Source organism: Hylobates moloch, unplaced genomic scaffold (genome assembly GCF_009828535.3).
Source record: "Hylobates moloch isolate HMO894 unplaced genomic scaffold, HMol_V3 SCAFFOLD_6, whole genome shotgun sequence".
Classification (NCBI taxonomy): domain Eukaryota; kingdom Metazoa; phylum Chordata; class Mammalia; order Primates; family Hylobatidae; genus Hylobates; species Hylobates moloch.
This window is the reverse complement of record NW_026652281.1, coordinates 36372924-36392483: the sequence shown is the minus strand read 5'-3', so window position 1 is coordinate 36392483 and position 19560 is coordinate 36372924. Positions and strand designations below refer to the sequence as shown.

General features: G+C 38.6%; 1 protein-coding gene across 5 annotated transcripts in view; it reads right to left on the bottom strand.

The window, feature by feature from the left end:
* Window positions 1-19560, bottom strand: part of EPB41L4A (erythrocyte membrane protein band 4.1 like 4A) — a 253790-nt gene that overhangs the window by 145630 nt on the left and 88600 nt on the right. For 4 of the 5 annotated variants that reach the window (XR_009214065.1, XM_032156674.2, XM_058440622.1 and 1 more), the window contains exon 2: window positions 5563-5667. The exons of the other annotated variant lie outside the window; for it this stretch is intronic. Coding sequence is in view for 3 of the 4 variants with exons in the window: in XM_032156674.2 (XP_032012565.1) it covers window positions 5563-5667 (105 nt within the window). In the remaining variant the exon portion in view is untranslated. The remainder of the gene's footprint in view (window positions 1-5562; window positions 5668-19560) is intronic. 5 annotated transcript variants of the gene reach the window in all.

Below are 19560 nucleotides of genomic sequence, written 5' to 3'. Positions count from 1 at the left end.
TTAAAAGGAATATGACAATGTGATTTTACAATGTCAATATTTATGATAAACCAAAGATCTGGATCTACTAAAACTTACAAAATTTTAATTCTCAACCTAAAATTACACACGAGTATATGGTTTTTTAAAAAAATTCGTAGACCACGTATGGTGGCTCACACCTATAATCCTAGCACTTTGGGAGGCTGAGGCAGAAGGATCACTTGAGCTCAGGAGTTTGAAACCAGCCTAAGCAACATAGTGTGACGTCATCTCTAAAAGAAAAAAAAAATCTTGAAATTCACTGATCTCAGAAACATTTTTTAAAAAGAGCAGATTTGGAGGGGAAGATGGCTTCAGTTTTGAATATGTTACCTTTGAGATACATGAGAGGCATCTGAGTAGTGAACAACAGCTAAAACATTATGTGGACCACACACGTTAAAGCACTAGTCTGTGTATTTTTTATAGATTCCTTCAATCATCACTACCACCCTATGAAGCTGGTACTATTACTATCCTCACTTTATAAACAGAGGAACTGAAGTATAGAAAAGTTAGGGAGACTCACTCAATGCCACACAGCTCTCCAGGTAGACTGTGGTTTGAACCCATACAGTCTGAATCCAGATTTTGAATTTTAACAGTGTAGTCCCTCCTGAAACATCTGGGTTGAAGATAGGAATCTGAGGCTCAGTCTTTCAACATAATTTAAACCATAGGACAGTTATCAAGGAAAAGTAACACACATTCGTCAGCAGGAAAATTGGAGCTTCGGTGCTATGGGGCCCTCTACAGATGCTTCCGGCATTCCCTTCCAGGCCGTGGAGTCTTGAAAAGCCACTCGCCATCATTGTTTCCCAGATACCCTTCATGTGTTGTTGTCAGCCCTCCCAGGATACTGTGCTGCTCATGATGCTCTTCATAAAGTCAAAGGGTCACCTGAGAGGAACTTTCTGCTTCTTGATCTTTCCCCTCTGTTCCTCCAACAGATGCTTGAAGACATCTCACATAGTAAGTTTCATTCTGTAATAATCCAGCATGACAATCTTCCTTTCTTTGCAACAGGACTTACATTATCACTTATACATATTTTATCAGTCATTATAGGGACTTTCCAGAACATATAATCACAGAATGTGAAACTTTACACATGTTACAAAATACAGCATCAGGATGAAAGGAAGAGGGCCACTACTGATGGCAGAGAGGACACACTTGAGCGTGCCTGCTAGAGCTCAATGGATGAGGATTTTTGTTCAATACTCAGAGTACTCAGGGGCAGGGAAGAGAATACAAATATTATACATACACAGTTTAGTATAGAAGCTTAAGGAAATTAACTCAGAGATAAACAGTACTAGCAAAGGTAGCACTAAATGTGTGGGCCTGAACAGAGTTAGAGCATAAGAGAATCAAGGACAAAATCCTGGTGAACACCAACATTTTATGGAACAGGCAATGGAATCATGATCATAGAGAGGACTGAATAGGAATAACTAGAGAAAACATGAAGACAGAGAAACAAAAAGAATATAGTGCCAGAAGAACAAAATGAGAAGATTTCAAGAATGGGCAAGTTGTTAGTGTCAAAGCAAAAGAAAGGTCAACTAAGATAAGGACTGACAGAGCCTCTTGGATTTAGCAACTGGCAAGGCAAGGCCAGTTTCAGTGATGTAATTGGGATCAAAGCTGCATGGTGATATGTTTAGGAAACAATGGGATTTCAGAAGTGAATGTAAGAAACTTAGACAAGGTTTTCTGAAGTTTATGTGTGATGCAGAAGGAGCCAAAGACAGCAGCAGATAAGGGAGGGCAAAGGAGGAGGGGAAAGGGAGGTTCTAAATGGGAAAGACTTGAACACACCCAAACACTGACTGGTAAGAGGGAGCAGGTAGGGTAGAGAGACGCAAAACAGAAAAAGCAAGGTGGTAAGATCCAGCTCACAGACACTGGTGACAGGAAAGGAAGGGTAAGAAGCAACTAAGTGTGTTTGGGGGTGGGGTGGTCAACAAAGTGGGAAGTTTCTGATTGCTTTTATTGTCTTAGCGAAGGAAAAACAGAGTTCACTGGCAGAAGACAATGTTTGCATGCTGTCTTCATCTGTGTGCTTCACACATTCCCCCCCCTTTGACTTCTTTTTTTTTTTTTGAGATGGAGTTTCGCTCTGTCGCCCAGGCTGCAGCACAGTGGCGCAATCTCAGCTCACTGCAACCTCCGCCTCCCGGGTTCACGCCATTCTCCTGCCTCAGCCTCCCCAGTAGCTGGGACTACAGGCGCCCGCCACCAAGCCCGGCTAATTTTTTCGTATTTTTAGTAGAGACGGGGTTTCACTGTGTTAGCCAGGATGGTCTTGATCTCCTGACCTCGTGATCCGCCCGCCTCGGCCTCCCAAAGTGCTGGGATTACAAGCGTGAACCACCGTGCCCGGCCCCCCCTCCTTTGACTTCTGAAGTAAAAGGGCAGCAGACCCAGCAGCCTAATTCTCAAGGCCACGTTGATTTCCATATTCTGAGAAAAGCCCTAATACACAACTTCTGCCTTTCAAGGAGTAATCTGTAAAGGAGCCTCAAGTGCTAACATAAAGTAAGACATAACTATAGTTTCTGGGAATTTTCTGTAAGTCAAACCAAGGCCCTAATATGAGAAACCTACATCCCCACACACACCAGTCTGGATCAAGAATGAACCTGACTGGCACAAGTCAGAGTGGAACAGAAAATAGGCTCTATGCCCAGGCTAAGCGCTTTCCCTTTCAAAACTAATCTTAAAACCAGAAGTAGTATTGAGATATCACATTTATATTTATTACTGCTTTCAGTATCAACAAAACTCATCTTCGAAAATCTCAAAGGTATTTAAGAATCTACAGTTTATTTAATTTTTTCTTTTCTTCCAGACTTTTTCCTTCTTCCTTCATTCCACTGATATCACCAGCAATATTTTCTCCCATCCTAGTTTCAAAAGGAAAGGATTTTTACACGTTTAACACCTTATCATCTACAAAGAGCTATCGTGTGTTCTGATTTAGTCCTATATCAATCCTGACAGTTGAGGAGAAAAAGCATTTTATTGTCAATTTACAGATAAGCATATCAAGATTCAGAAAAATTAAGTGATTCGATCATTTTTTAGGAGCAGACACAGGACTCAAACCTATCTTGTGACTCTCAAGGCAGCTATCCATTCCACCAGATCACAATCCATTTATAGCAACTTCTGAAAGCCTAAAACATGGCTCAAGTTCCTTCTAGCCTCTGATTAATTTCAAATAAACCAGTTCCTTAAAGGGAAGACTGTGCTGCTGCAATTTCCATTATCCTGAAAGTCACGATATTACAGTGGTTGAAAGGTCTTGGAGACACTCAGACTTAGGGTGGAATTCTGGTCCTAATACGTGCTGATTATGCGACCTTGGGAAAGGTGCTTAACCTTCTTAGTTTGCGTTTCATGATCTCCAACAGAAAGATAAAAATACTTTAGAGAACTTTTCTGAGCATACAATTTCAAGAAACAAAAATATTTACAGTCTGTGGTGCACTGATGATGATGGTGGTAATAATGGTGAATGATGAGTTCCAGGGTTCTAGGTTCTCCTGGTCCTCCAGTGCAGACAACTTCTCAGATATGTGAGGTCCCGAATGTACAGTAATTCAATCAACATTCATGAAAACCATTAATTGGTTTTTAAGACAAAGATTTTTTAACCATATCCTGTACTATTTTCACACAGGGTTTTTTTTAAATCCTTTTTTGTTTTAAGTAACTGTCAGATATGCAGGGTTGCTTCTAATATACTTTTGATAAAACTGTTACCAAGATGAAGTACAAAATTTCATTACATTATTCTCACAGCCTCCTACAATTAAAAGGTAATCAGACAATACATGTGAACATGCAGACTAAGCAATGTTTACAAATCATCTCTATTTTAGCTTAGTTCACTATTACAATATAACAAAAAGAGGGAAAGAATACTTTTTTCATGTCATCTGCACACCTGATATTCTTATCACATCAAAACAATACGACTTAAGAGCTTTCTCCTTCTAAATGTGTCATTTCACCTACAAACTGTACTATAATCACTATCATAAATGCCAAATCTTTAGGAGTAAAAGAGGAAAAAAATGTTCTTAATTTAAACCCTGCAAAACTTTCAATAAACTAGCAACACTAACTGCTACAGAAGGGGCCATTGTTTTGAAATTCTCTAGCTTTTCACATTTTTCCTTTGCAAAGTTAAAAAAAGGTGAGGGGGAAGATAGAGACAAACAAGGTCTATACAACTTTAGCAAGACAGTCAATCTTTCCAGGCAAAGTCTGACATAGTAGATAAGATCAGAAAACTGTAGTTTTCTCTGCTAAGAAAAAATGTCATTTCAAAAATATGAATGTAGCACGATACCTTCTTTAGCCTTCAATTTAATCTTTCTGTATAGATTTACAGTTCTGCTATATTTATTCGTAGTCTGTACAAGATAGAATTCAGTGGACTTCTAAACATGTCTGTTCCCCTTTTTTTCAACATGCCATAATGACCACTAGCCTTTAGAAAGGTATTCCTTTCTATGGAAAGCTATCCAACATACCCAATTTTTCATTCCAACCTTATGAAATCCTCCTGTGAAACAGAATAGATTGAGGAACTAGCTCAAGAAAAGTCACAAATGATCACCATCACTAGTGGAAACATCACTCAGAAAATCATGTTCTTCACTGAATGTACCAGAAATGACCCAGTGGAGGATGGGAGAACAAATGAAGGAAGAAGAGAACATCTCTATTTCAACAGCAGTTGAATAGGATGAAAAATAAAAGGCAGGTCAAACAGGGTATTTCTAAGATAAGCATGTGAGCATTCTACCTAATGAGGCTCTGCCTATCTGAAGCTAAAATCTTTCTTAGACTAAACCTAAAGTCACATTAATGAATATCCTTTCATCCTTCAAAATCTTCATCTCCAAAGTTTTTCCATTGTGGTGAATTTCTTAGTAACTCTCTACTCCGGACTGGAAGACCCTCTGAATTAACCTTTGTGAACAACTGACATAAGAACTAAAAGCTAAGTTGCCTTTATTACTCTTATTTCATCAGGTTCATGAACAAAAAAACCTCTACTTATTTTATTTTGTAACAGCTCATCTCACTTATAAAACTTAGGTAGTCACTTTGTTTTTACACTGTATTTTTCTCTAACCATTCCCTTTCTTAAAAGGCAGTTAATATCTGTCACTTCAAGAGACTAGCCACTTGCCGTCTAACACATATTAAATGACATATTCAGTCCTCCATGTTCACTCATGCTTTGCATTCACTATGATAAGGTTGCAAATCTGGAAACCACATATGCCATCTGCAAAGAGTACTACACATGTACAGAAGCTGTGAATCCAGCAACTCTATAGACTTTTGGCAGAAGAGGAAAAAATGCAAAGAAATTATCAGGGGAAAACATGTTTGAGATTTTCAAAGTCTTTTTCAGTGACAAAGAACCTAACCACCTAAATTCATATCAGGAAAAGCCAGAGATAGAGTCAAATTTATAACCAGAAAAATTTAACACGAAGTCACCTTACTCACCGTCTGATGGCTTCTGTCACAGTAACGTAGCCCAAAATAATCTATCTCCACAAGGTTTACGTGATGGAATACATGGTCAAGGACAACGGAACCTTTCGTTGACTTCTGCAAAAATAATTCAGTTTTATATTTTTTAACTTCCCTTTTGTTCCTAAGTAGTACACAATCATGGTTCTCATCTTTTATTAGTTTCACTCGCAATAGCAGCAATTGTATTAGACCATGGTTTTTCTCTGTAAGTTGTACCTCAATTATGAAGAAGAAAATGTGATTTAAAGCAAAATGTGTTATAGAAATTGCTTTGGAAAATACTTTTTAAATCGTAGTGGGTTTTAAATTAATATAAGCTTCTTTCTTCTGGGATTATAAATTATCTTCAGGACAAAATTCTTCTTTTAATAAAGATAATCTTTTATATGAAGACATCTAATAAATGCATCAAAAAAACACTTTGTTTAAAAATCCCACCATCCTCTCATTTTAAAAAGCAATTTTCACCTATAGCATTACTCTCACAATGAATACAGAAGATATATAAAATTAATAATAGTCGAAGCTTTTATCTTCAATCCTCAAATAATAAACCCATAGATTAAAGCTGCTAAAGCTAATGTTCTGAAAAGCCCCTGTGAAGATATTTCACTTCATCTCTTTCACATAAGCACAGACACAAAACTTTTCTTTTGGCTGCTTTTTAAATACTGATAACTACCTAAAAAGCTAATCTCTTCTCTCCCCACCTACTACATATACAGATTCTTTAAATTAAGATTCTTATCATCTAACATACTAAAAATCAATTATTCACACATGTAAGAAACACTTGTATAGATACAGCCTCTTCCTTTCTCTCGCCCCATCTCTGGCTGGTATAACAAGATAATAAAAGAAATCCCACAGCAAGTCTCACATTATGGTAATAAAGGAGGGCTTTTGTTCAGTTTCATCTTCCCTCAGAAAATTACCAGGATGCATTTATCCACGTATGGTGAGCACTTAATACTGCACTGCTTTTAGAAAATGGATTGTTAACATGACAGAAATGTTTTTATTAAATGTATTATAAAATGGGCAATATGAGGTTATAAAAGCACACACCACAGTGTACACACCAAGAACTTTCTTCAAGTTCTTGTTACAAATTCCATAGGTATTTTGTTCTCCTCTAAATTACTTTGGCTAACTTTAACTGGTTCCTTTTTCAAAATCCATTAAATAATTTATAAACAAAAAGCCCTTCCATGATGAATCTTTAGGTTATTGGACATTTTATGCAATAATCACAATGCCACAGTGGCCTGTAAATGTCTCTGTGCTCATGTACCTGTGTACTTCTCGGAGGTAAAAATCTTGAAGTGAAATTACTCATCTGAAGGATATGTATACTCATAATTACAGTGGGCACTGCCAAAAAGACCATTACAATTCATTCGATCAGAGTATGTATGTTTTCTCCGCACCCTTGCCAACATTTGGATTGCAAAAATTTTTTTCCAATCTGATTGAGCAAAAAAAGAGGGGAATAAAGGAATTGTTTTAATTTACATTTTCCTGACATTAATAAAAGCAAGCACTGTTTCGTGTGCTTACTAGCCAATTGCATTTCCTGGCCTTTGAGTTAGGCATTCCCTAACCCAAAGTTTATGAGCAAATTCTCCTAAGTACCTCTAAATACTTGTAGAATTTTACTTATGCTTAGCTCTTCATTCCGTCTTGGGATAAGGGCCCAACTTTGCTGCCAGATGGACAGACAACTACACCACCATTTACCAAAAACAGCCATCATTTCCCTGTTGATTTGAAACAACTTTATCATCTATTAAATGAACCCCCAGTACTCTATCTCATGGGTTATTCCAGAACCAATATCCCCAAGATTTTAATGTATGTAGTTTAATTTGTTTGATATCCATCTTTCTTTTTCAAAACTATCTTCGCTAGTTCTTAAACATTTTACACTTTTGATGTGGGTCTTACAAAATTCTATTTAGGCTTTGTGGCAAGCAAATTTACCAAATGCCCTCCCTCCCCTAAAGATGTCCTGCCCTGACCTCTGGAACCTGCATGATGAGAATACCACCCCTATAATTGTGTTATGCTATATGGCACAGTTGACGTTAAGATAGGGAGATCACTGAAGTGGGCCTAATCAAATGGGCTCTAAAAAGCACAGCACTTTCTCCAGCAGAAGGGAAAAGCAGGAGGAAAGTCAACTATATTCAAACCATGAGAAGGGTTCCACACTTCCCTGTCACTTGAAAGATGAAGGGGGCTATCTGAGAAGAATGAGAACAGCCTCAGGACCTGAGGGGAGCCCCCAGCTAACAGCCAGCAAAGAGATGGGAACCTCAGTCCTACAACCACAAAAGCGGGATTCTGCCAACAGCCAACAAGGGTTTGGAAGTCGATTCTTCCCCATCATCCTCAGATAAGTGCTTAGCTGACTAACACCTTGATTTCATCCTTGTAGGGCCCTGCAGGGAAGCCAGCTGTGACATCCTGGACTTGTGTCCTACAGAACTGTGAAATAATAAATGACAGTATGTTTAAACCACTATGCTAGTGATAATTTGTTATGCAACAATAAAAAATAATACAGGCTGGTTCTTAGCTATTTTAGTTTTACTGCTGTTATACTTTCTGACTGGCTATTGCTAATGCATTGGAAGGCCAACTAATATTCCCTATTGGTCTTATTCCCAGCCATCTTACTAAATTCTTGTTAGTTTGTCTATGGAGTCTTCTCAGATAATCACTTTTCAAAATGCTTTTTCAAAATGCTCCTCCACATTTATTTCTTCTTTTCTTACTGCATTGGCTGGGACCTCAATAAAAGAATAACTAGTAGTTTAGAGAACATGCACCCTGTCTTCTTCCTGACTGTAATGGAATTGCTTCTAAAATTTCACCACTAAGTATAATGGCTGGTGTATGACCCTAACGCATATCCTTAACCAAATAGATGGTTCCTTCAATTCTGCTTTTTTTGGTCTTATTCTGTTTTGGCCTTTAATCAATGACTAACAGTTTTATCAACTTCTTTTTGGGAATAAAAGATGAGTATATGATGTTTGTCCTTTCAGCTTTGGGTTACATTAAAAGAGTTTCTAATGCCAAATCTTCTTAGAGAAATTCCCGCTTTAGTCCTTTTTGTTCTGGGTACATATCAAACCCTCTGCCAATGTGCAAACAATCCCCCTATGTGAATCTTGGTGGAGGCAGGAATCAGGCTCCCAGAATAACTGAGAGCCAGGTCACAGGCATATGATCTGTGGTTTCAGCCAAGGACTTTGACTTCTGAGCAAGAGTTTAGGATTAATTCACAGAGTGGCTCCCAAGAGTAAGGGAGTATCCAATAGCAAAGGCATCCAAAGATGGAATCAGCTGTGACAAGCAGTAGAAATGACTGATTCCTGAGTCAGATTTTCCAGCATTCTTATCTTTTTCCCGAGACAGGGTCTCACTCTGTCACCCAGGCTGGAATGCAGTGGTGTGATCTTGGCTCACTGCAACCTCCAAGTGATCCTCCTGCCTCAGCCTCCTGAGTAGCTGGGACTACAGGCATGCACCACCACACCCGGCTACAGCATTCTTGAGGTACAAAATAGGAACATTCAGGCAATCTACCACCTTCATTTTCTGAATATTTATGTTTGGCTCAAGAGGCAGGCCAGTATCCCAAGTAAAAATCCTGAGTAGCAGTACAGAAAAGTGGAACCAATCGTATATTAAAAATATCATGATGAATACAAAAAGCTTACCCTTTTTGTAAGTCCATCCTTGGTGTAAGTACATCAAGCAAGGATTCTTAAGTAAATTCTGTCCCATGTAATTATGAAAAGAATTTACTGGAAAGATACTGAGTATCTCACAGGCTCTATAGATATCACACTAATGGTTTCCCAGAGCTTTTTATGATTCCTATCTATCCACTCCACTAAGCTTGGAATACTCAATCCATCACTACAACCTTTCGTAGTTCTTTTGCTCACGTTTTGGGCTGTGGTTTACACCTTCAATTGTTTTCCATTTGCCTTTCAGGAATTTTTCTTATCATTTCTGGTCCACTGAGACCAGATCGCACTGCTGTACCCCAGCCTGGGCGACAGAGTGAGACTCTGTCTCTTTGATCTAAAATTTTAGATCAAACTTTCTTACTTTCCAGGTTACTGTAGAAAGTGCACACACACCTTTCCTCTTACTTCAAAATATTTCTGGAATGCTGGCATATGAAGATAGACTTCCATTTTGATCTAATCTCACTTATGGGTCCTTTCTCCCATCTAGGCACAGAGAGAAACAGATGGAATAACTAGAGCAGGTAGAGTCACACAACTCTACTTAATTCTTCTATCCCAAACAGGTAAACAAGAAGTGGTTCGTGAACAAAGAGGAAACAATTATACCTGAAACTACGTATGACAACGAAATGGTACAGATTTTAAAAATATGTAAATCAAATCTGTCTTTATGCAAACTATATTTGTGCTTCTGTGTCCAGCAGAAATGTTAGGGTTTTCAAATAAAGATAATAGATTTATAAAGCATAAAAAGGATCCAATATTCTACTCACAAAGATTATACACAAAAGCAAGCTCAGAAAACCAGCTCAGGAGTTCAGAAAGTACATAGAAATTCTAAAATTTTCATGCAGAGGAAGAAATCATCAAATTTGAAAACTTTCCAAAACAATCATTCCAAAACTACCAGAACATGCCAATCTTTTGTGACAATTTTGCATTTATATAGACTCTGGTACTGCAAATGTTTTGCAAATATTATCCTTTAGCATCTTTTGTTACCCTCTACCGAGAGGACACAAGGAAAGCATCTCATGTTATGCAACAAATCCAGTGCTGACCATAAAAAAATATGACGTCTCATGATTCCCTCTGTAGCTTTCTGTATAGTGCAGGTGTGTCTACACAGGCACCTGGAGCATGGCCAGGAGAGTCTCAGAAATGCTGTATTTCTGTCACTACTTCAAGCAAACACGCACATGAAAACCCCTTAACTTTTCATCTGTCATACTGTAATGTGATAAGACTTAGAAAGCATGGATGCCAAAGGTAAATTAGCTACTGGGGTGGAGGTATATATCACCAGCTCACACTTCTGTCCATTCTGCCCTAACTGACCTCTTCCAATAACCCTTTGCCCAATCAGTATTCCATTGTTATGTCTCCTGCCCTTATACACATGGATAATTTCATTCCTCTTATGCGTACTTTGTAGAGACTGCCTATGGGCCAATATTTTGCAGTTCAGGTGTAAAGTCTTCAGGTCCAGAAGAAATCATCTTTGAATAAAGAAATTAAGAACTGACAGAGAACTGACATAAGAACCAAAGTGCGATTAAAGTATATTTGTCCAGGAAGGGGCCAGTCCTAGGATTTATTACAGGAAAAAAGGATATCATGAAACACATGACTTCATTCATTGAAATATTTATTTATTTATTGCCTAATACCAGCAAATGCTTACTCTCTAGAAAATGGGAAAAGTACACTAATAAATGCCAAAAGAAAGCAGGATGATTATCTTTCAGAATTCCGGAATATAATGCAAAGTGATGTGATGCAGGAAGTCTTTGACCAGCCTATTGGAATCCCTGAGAAGCCCTAGGGCTATGGAGTGACTAAGAAACTTCTAAAAAGTGACTAAAAACTTTATTGAGAAAGTGAGACAGGGAGAGATTTGGTTATCATCAAAAGTCCTTTTGTAGGGCAGGCACGGTGGCTCACACCTGTAATCCCAGCACTTTGGGAGGCCGAGGCAGGTGGATCATCAGATCAGGAGATCGAGACCATCCTGGCTAACATGGTGAAACCCCATCTCTACTAAAAATACAAAAACTTAGCTGCGCGTAGTGGTGCGTGCCTGTAATCCCAGCTTCTCAGGAGGCTGAGGCAGGAGAATCGCTTGAACCCGGGAGGCGGAGATGGCAGTGAGCCGAGATCATGCCACTGCACTGCAGCCTGGGCAACAGAGGGAGATTCCATCTCAAAAAAAACAAAAATCCTTTTGTGCCTTGGACTAGCAACCAGGCACACATATTACTTGCATAAAAAAATTCTTGAAAAGAAAAGGCAACCAGGTTGTAATTAGTCATTACCTTTTTTTGCTGTGGAGGCAGTTTGTTTGTCAATTTGGTTTATGCACCAAGAAGCATTAGGTAAGGAATGCATAGAGGAATATGGTGATGAGCTGTTAATTTGTATATTATGTTTACACATAAACAATTCATACTTCCCAACTGCTCTAAAAAAAGGTAACTTGTTTTTTTTTTTGAGACGGAGTCTCGCTGCGTCCCCTAGGCTGGAGCGCAGTGGTGCAACCTCCGCTCACTGCAAGCTCCGCCTCCCGGGTTCACGCCATTCTCCTGCCTCAGCCTCCGAAGTAGCTGGGACTACAGCTGCCCACCACCATGTTCACCTAATTTGTATTTTTAGTAGACAGGGTTTCGCCGTGTTAGCCAGGATGTTCTCAATCCCCTCACCTTGTGATCTGCCCGTCTCAGCCTCCCAAAGGGCTGGGATTACAGGCGTCAGCCACCGCACCTGGCCACTTTGTAACTTTTTAATCTGAATTATTCCTGAGCCTTTTGAACAGGTAGACCAAACTATTACAGGCCATTATATACCAATGTGGAAGCTACGCACCCCCATTCCTTAACATGCTGAAAAGGGGCTTCATTTCTAAGTCAAAAGGCTAGTTTCATTTGAAATTTAATGGAATCTTGATTCTTAACCTTACTTCTTTCAATACTTTGCAAAGGAAAAGATATGAAAGTCAGCTGGGCGTGGTGGCTCATGCCTGTAATCCCAGCACTTTGGGAGGCCGAGGCAGGTGGATCACCTGAGGTCAGGAGTTTGACACCTGCCTCACCAACAATGTGAAACCCCATCTCTACTTAAAAAAAAAAAAAAAAAAAAAAAAAAATTAGCCGAGCATGATGGCAGCCGCCTGTGGTCCCAGCTACTACAAGGTCAGGAGATAGAGACCATCCTGGCTAACATGGTGAAACCCTGTCTCTATTAAAAATACAAAACCTTAGCTGGGCATAGTGGCACGCACGTCAGGAGGCCGAGACAGGAAAATTGCCTGAACCTGGGAGGCGGAGATTGCAGTGAGCCAAGATCGCGATACTGCCCGCCAGCCTGGGCAACGGAGCAAGACTCCATCTCAAAAAAAAAAAAAAAAGACATAAAAATGATATTTAGTGCCATTCCAGTTTTCTTCTGACCATTTCCAGAAGAAATCTCTGCCAAAATGGGGAATTCACAAGATGCCACAAAACAAGGTACAACTATAACATGCCCAAGGACTTTCTGAAATCAATAAATAAATTAAAATTTTGTCTTCAATAATAACGGACCTCCACTAATGAGACGTTTCAGAGAATGAACTGGGTAACACCCCAAATATCAGGGAGGGATATTTGGAAACCTGAAAGAAATGCTTCCCATTTCAGGTTTCAGGAGGTCTCCCTGGGATATCTTTCCTGCTCTATGTCATGGTCAAAATCCTACTTACCCTTCAAGATCCAGTTAAAATGCCACCTTCTTCATAAAGCCTGTCCAAATCCTCTCAACCTCATTATGACCTCTCCCTCCATCGAACCTACCAAGTTTCTTATTTTTGCCTGTCTCTGATACTTACACTCTTGCACTCTTAAGATGGCCATTCTGTTAACTTTCCTACTTATGTTTAGACATTTGGAAAGCATATGCTGAGTATCACACACCACTTACTTGCTATGCAGTCCAATAACTTATTCTCAGTAAGAGCTGCCTAAAAGTTCACTGAATTAATACCAAGGGCAAATAACATGGTGGTCTATAAATTTAACATTTCTTCCTGTTTCTTATGAAGATTTCCGTTTTTCTTGACCAATCAGACTTATAAAATTAAAGAAAAAGCTGACCAGATCCATGTATTTTGTTATATCACCTGATACACAGAGATTCGGGTTACTTTTAATTTTAAAATATACATTTGTTTCAGTGATGTATAATTCCAATAGGCTCAATATATTCTAAAGGTAGCATAAGGAATAAACATCTTATATTTAAAATGGATAAAACACCAAAAACTGAGGAAGTCATATATTACATTTTTATACCTAAAACTTGCATAGAAATTTTTATGTAATAAAATAAATCTGACAGAAATTTGATTTTCCGTCATCAAAAAAATAAAGAAGACTTGATATGAGACAGTTAAGAAGAAAATAAAAATAAAAAGAGCACCTGATTTTTTATAACTAATCAGCAAAACTTCATCTCAATGTAACAATATATTAATTTACTTTTAAAATGAGAGTAAATGCCTATTACATACTTTTGGATTGTGAATTGTATTCCACTTAACTCTCTGCAAATGAGATAGATTACTTTCATTACTGACATACTAGCAACATTCCAGAAAGAACACAGCTACAAAAGGCTTATAATCTCAGAGAAAGACTCACTAGTAGGACAAGTTTATTTGAAAATACCATCAGCGGAGCTTTCAACCAGAACAAAGAATATTTCAAATGAGTAATAACAACTTTGCAGATTAACATGACATTACAAACCAGAAAGGCAGGTTTCTGCCAGCTGCACAGAATGATAACTATTACATCTGAGACAAACAGCTTACTCCTTCACAAAGGGGAAATGAACCCTGCAAAAAATTCTTATAATGTTATGCCTTTAAAAATTCACTCTATCTTTATTTAGTATTTTGACACAATACATTCCTAGTTCTCTGGGAAAACTTAAAATTACATTAATTTTTTAGCTTAGGCCATTATTAATAGGCAAAGTGGGGGCATGGAGGAGACATTCTTCAGGTACCAAAGTTAACACCTTCCCAGGGGAGGCACTGTTTACCCCCACTGTTTCTGTCTAAGAGCTACCCTCACCCTCCAGATGAGGAAAATCCTCATTTAATCATTAAAAAATGAGTAAAATGTGTTTTTCTAGGTGCTATTAATATTTATATTTTTCATATATAAAAGTTTGTTCACGTTGATAAGCTTTTCTCAGCTATCTATTGCTTTGTAACAAATAACTTCAAAACTCAGTGGCTTAAAGCAACAAGTTGCCCATAATTCTAAAATTTAGCCAGGGCTCAGAAGAGACAGCTGGTATCAGCTCCATCTGGTGTTGGCTGGAGAGGTCTACCTGGGCGGAAGAACCCAGGATGGCTTCATTCACATATTGACACCTCACCTGAGATGGCTGGAATGGCCGGAAGCTGGCTGGGCCAGTCACCCTCTAAGCAAGGTAATCTGACTTCATGACATGGTGACTTAGGGCTCCAAGAGACAAACAGCAGAAGCTGCCAAGTTTCTGAAGGCCCAGATCTGGCACAGCATCACTCTTGCTACACTCTATTGATCAAAGCAAGTCATTGAGTCAATGCAGATGGAAAGGGAGCAAAAACAGATCCCATCTCTTGATAGGAGGAATGACATGAACATATAGTGAGTGACTGGAAGAATCACAGGTGGCTATCTTTGTTGACAACCTACCACATCTTTTTTTTCTCTCTAAACTTGTTATATGCTTTATGTTTTCCTTCACTCATCTCTGTAATATTTCAAATCAGAGCAAAAGAAAGAATGACAGTAAATTATCTTGATCATCTATACAAAAAGAACTACACTAGATGATTTCTTGTACTTTGTTTCATTTAATCACTACAAGAGCTACGCAAACTTGTCATTTTTTATTCCTGCTTTATAAATAAGCTCACAAAGGTTGGGAAAGAATAGCAGTTTGGCTAGAGTAACACAGAAAGAAAGGGAAAAGGCAGGGACTCCAACCCAGAAATATCTAACTTAAAATCCTGAGCTCCTTCTAACACAGCAGTGATTCTTGAAGCCTGGAGGGCCTAGAGACCCTTTCAATGGTCCATGAAGTCAGATCTATATTCCTAATGTTATTAGTTTGTTATTTGTCATTTGCCCTTCTCTCACAATTACAGAGTTTTCTAGTGGTCACAGGGCATATCACAATAGATGATGCATAAAGTAGCTATGGCAATCCAGCTACTTTCTGTTAAGCTAGATATCATAGTTGCAAAAATGTAAAAACAAGGTCATTCTTCTAAAATTGTTATGTTTTGGACAATACATCTTTTTTGTAAAAATATAAAACTACTTTTGTTGACAAGTAATTTTTTAAATGGGTTTTTTGGATGATTTTAAAAATCTTTCCACTTTAATTTATAATAATGGTAAACAGATACAGAGATAACCCATATGAACAAAAGCTCTTCCAGGTCCTCAATAATTTCAGAGTATAAGGGGCTCCTAAGACTGAAAAGCTTGAGAATTACTACACTATACTAAAAAACAAAGGAATGTCCTTGATGACATATATTGCAAAATAGGCAATTCTGATTCTTAGATACCTGGAAAGCCAGTCCTTCCTCATTTTATAGATGAGGAAACTCAGAGCCGAGACATGAGTGACTTGCCCACAGGTCACAGGGCTGGCTAACTAAAAATCTAGAAATACAATCAATGCAGCATCATTGCCACTAACCAAGCACTTGCCTTCTCTTTTTTCCTACCAATTTTGTTAAGAGTTCACAAAAATCCTGTCAGTAACAAAACCAAAAGAAAAAAACAAAGCAGTCCACAAGGAAGGTCAGAGATTAAATAACGTGTAATGGCATTATTTGGCAATAGAAATCAGAATTCCCAGAGTAGAGAGCTATTTTCAAGACAAATTTAAAGGCTATTCTTTGGCTTCATCACTGTCTAGGATCCCTGAGCCACCATGAAAGAAGCCTAACTACTCTGCTGGAGAAACCATGTGGAGAGACCTTGAGAATACATAAGTAGGACTCAAGCCCAACCTTTCAGATGCCCTGCTAACGCATCAGGCCTGTGAATGAACACATTTTTGGTCCTCCAGATCATTCCAACTGCCTAATCAATACCAACCAATGTTCACAGTCAACACCACATGGAGAGAAGTTGCCCAGCCAAGCCTTGCTCACTGTCCTGACCTACAAGTCATAAGATATAATAACTGCTATTTCAAGCCACTAAATGTTGGGTAGTTTGTTACAGAACTACACAACCACAGATAACCAGACTAAGACTCCAATGTTCTCAGCCCAGAAATATGGACTCTCACAAAGAAGAGTTAAAGCAGACACCAAACATTAGTAATTCCTGTCTTCCTACCTGTTTCAAGATAGGTAACATACGTATGTTACATAGAAAAACCTCAAGAATTTCCAGTTAAATGCTATTTCATAGTCCCTTTCAGTCTCCCTGTACCGTAACCCTTCCTTCAAACCTTGTTCATGGGTTACCATGAAGCATGTCCCCGGGTATTGTCACATTAGCTTGTTATAGGAAACACAGCAACAACACCTCAATAGCAATGACCACATCTGGTACCCACATCTTTGGTTTCTAAATATCATTCTCCACCTCTTGGAAAACAGACCGATTCCAAGGCTGAGACAGGAAAGTACAAGGCCTTAAATAACTTACTGCACCAAAAATGAAAACAGTGTTCAAATAATGATGGAGGCATTGCAAAAGAACATTTCAAAACCTAGGAGCCAGCTTGACAGGACTCTAGCTAATCAAATCTGGGACAATCTGAACAAAAAATAAATGATAGTATCAGTTTACAACCCCTACAAGAAAAATCCATGAGTCCAAGTGAATATAAATACATGTGTGAATAAATAAAAAGAAGAGAAATGCGTCCTTACAATAAAATGCCAACTAATAAATGTAGAAGGAATGACAGAATAAGAAAACTACCATCATTAAGTACAGCTGATTTGGTCAAGAATCATCAGTGGAGGCTAAAATGAGTGCATGAGGGTCAAAGGCAGAATAGAATTTACACCCGAAAGGATGAACCAACAACAACAAAAAATATAGAATCACTTCTAAGTTTTTCCTGCTAAAAAACAGATAAGATGAAAATAATGAAGAAGCATCAGACAAGCCGAAATTGAGGGACATTGTGCAAAATACTTGGCCTATTCTCTTCAAAAATAGTATGATTATCAAAGTATCAGGTAACTGTTCTACATTGAAGGAGACTTTTAAAACATAAGAAAATGCAATAAATAATTCTAGATTGGATTATTTTGCTCAAAGGACAACCAACATTTGCCTGGGGTCTGTGGATTAGATGAGTGTACTTTGCCTCATTCCCTGATGTTGAATAGTTCTGCCGTGATGATGTACTAGAGGACCCTTTTGGGGTATTAGGCATTAAAGCATTCAGGGGTAACCAGTCTCGTGTTTTCAATTTACTCACAAGTGGTTCAATAAGAGAAAAAAAATCATAATAAAGCCTACGTGGTAAAATGTTAGCAACTGCATCTGTGAGTGAAGGATCTAAAGAGTTGTTTGTATTATTACAGCTCTTCTGTAAGCTTGAAATTATTTCAAAAGTTAAATGAAATCACTCATCCTCTCCTATTCAAGGCACTTTAGAAGTTCCAGGCCTTGCTCATTCTTCCACCCAAAAGAACTCTCTTGGTCACCCTGCATCTTGCTCCCTTCTTTCCATCCTGCCCAACTCTCTAAGTCCTTTCATCCTTTTTTCAGGGACCAGTGAAGGAAGAAAGCTGTATGAGAAAAGAGGAAGGAGAAGGCTGTGACCCACTCAATAGCAGTCATCTGCACTCCATCATACAACATAATCCAGGATTCTGCTGAAAGTATGGGTTTTATAACACATTATAACTTTCCCCCTTAACACAAAAGCCCTCTAAAGTGACCCAAGAAACATTTCACTAAAGTCATTTTAACATTTATAACCATTCTTACTTTTGTTATCACTAAAGTGTTCTACAAAAGGGTAATTCTTTAAAATTGCAGTAACAGTGGGGCAGGGGATTGGCTTATGTCCTCCTGCTAACAGCCTGTTTCCAATCCTCCAAGAACACCCTGGGAACTTAAGTTATCCCACATGAGAGATAAAAGCTCTAGAGATAGAGAGGCTGAAGGAGAGTAGGGACAAAACAAGCTACTTTCTCATTATTTATTTCCACTGACGTATTTAAGACAGAGGTCACAAACAGAAGCCCACTTTTTATTCGGTGGCCGACGTAGTGATGGGAAGATCAGGAAATGTTATATTCTGCCTCTTCCAGCAGCCCAAAGTACACGGCAAAAATCAGCAGGAACATCCCTGCAGTTTCCCTGTTAAGTGGGAAATGGGCTCTCCAGCTTACAGATGTCTTCCACTCCCTGTGGTCTAAAACTCTGCTACTTCATTCATTTAAGGGAACTCCCCAACCCATGAATGTGTCTGAGTTGGCGCCCTCACTGTGAGGGGCCAAAAGTAAGTGACTTCAAGTTTCCTGAAAGGTTGAAAGAAAGGGTCATGAGATTACAGGCCATCGAGACTTCAGGGTGTTCATATCTTGCCTGGTCAGATGACAGTATGTAGGAAATTCATAATTATGAGCTGGTTTACAGCAGGATGCTAGATGGAGAGACAATTCTAAAAGCTTGGGATCACAGAGGAGAGAAAATGACAAGAGTCAGAGAAACTACAAGAGGAGAGATGTTGCCAGATCAGGACTGGAAGACCAATGGGCACTTGGGTTGGGGTAGAAGTGAAAAGGCCACAAGAAAATGACATTCACAAGATATATTCCTGACCTGCTTTTCTTCTCACCTTTCCTGCAGTAACACAATGACCAAGGTGAGCATTCTGTGCAAAGGATGCATTCCTTATGACATTTCATAATCCGGTACTCATTTCCCCACAGGAATCACAGGAAAGCAGATGGATGCTCTTTTAGGGCACACAAATCTGCAACTGCCTTAATACTGCTTTATTTGATGGAAAAACATACTGCATTATTATCTACATTATTTGGCAAAATGCTCTCTCCTAAATTAATAACAGCACAGCTTATCACCATGGCAGTTGTTGAGCTATTTTAATAATGTTTATCACATCTAACTTCTCCTTCAAGTTACTCATTTGGGGAGCATTTCTGCCCTGG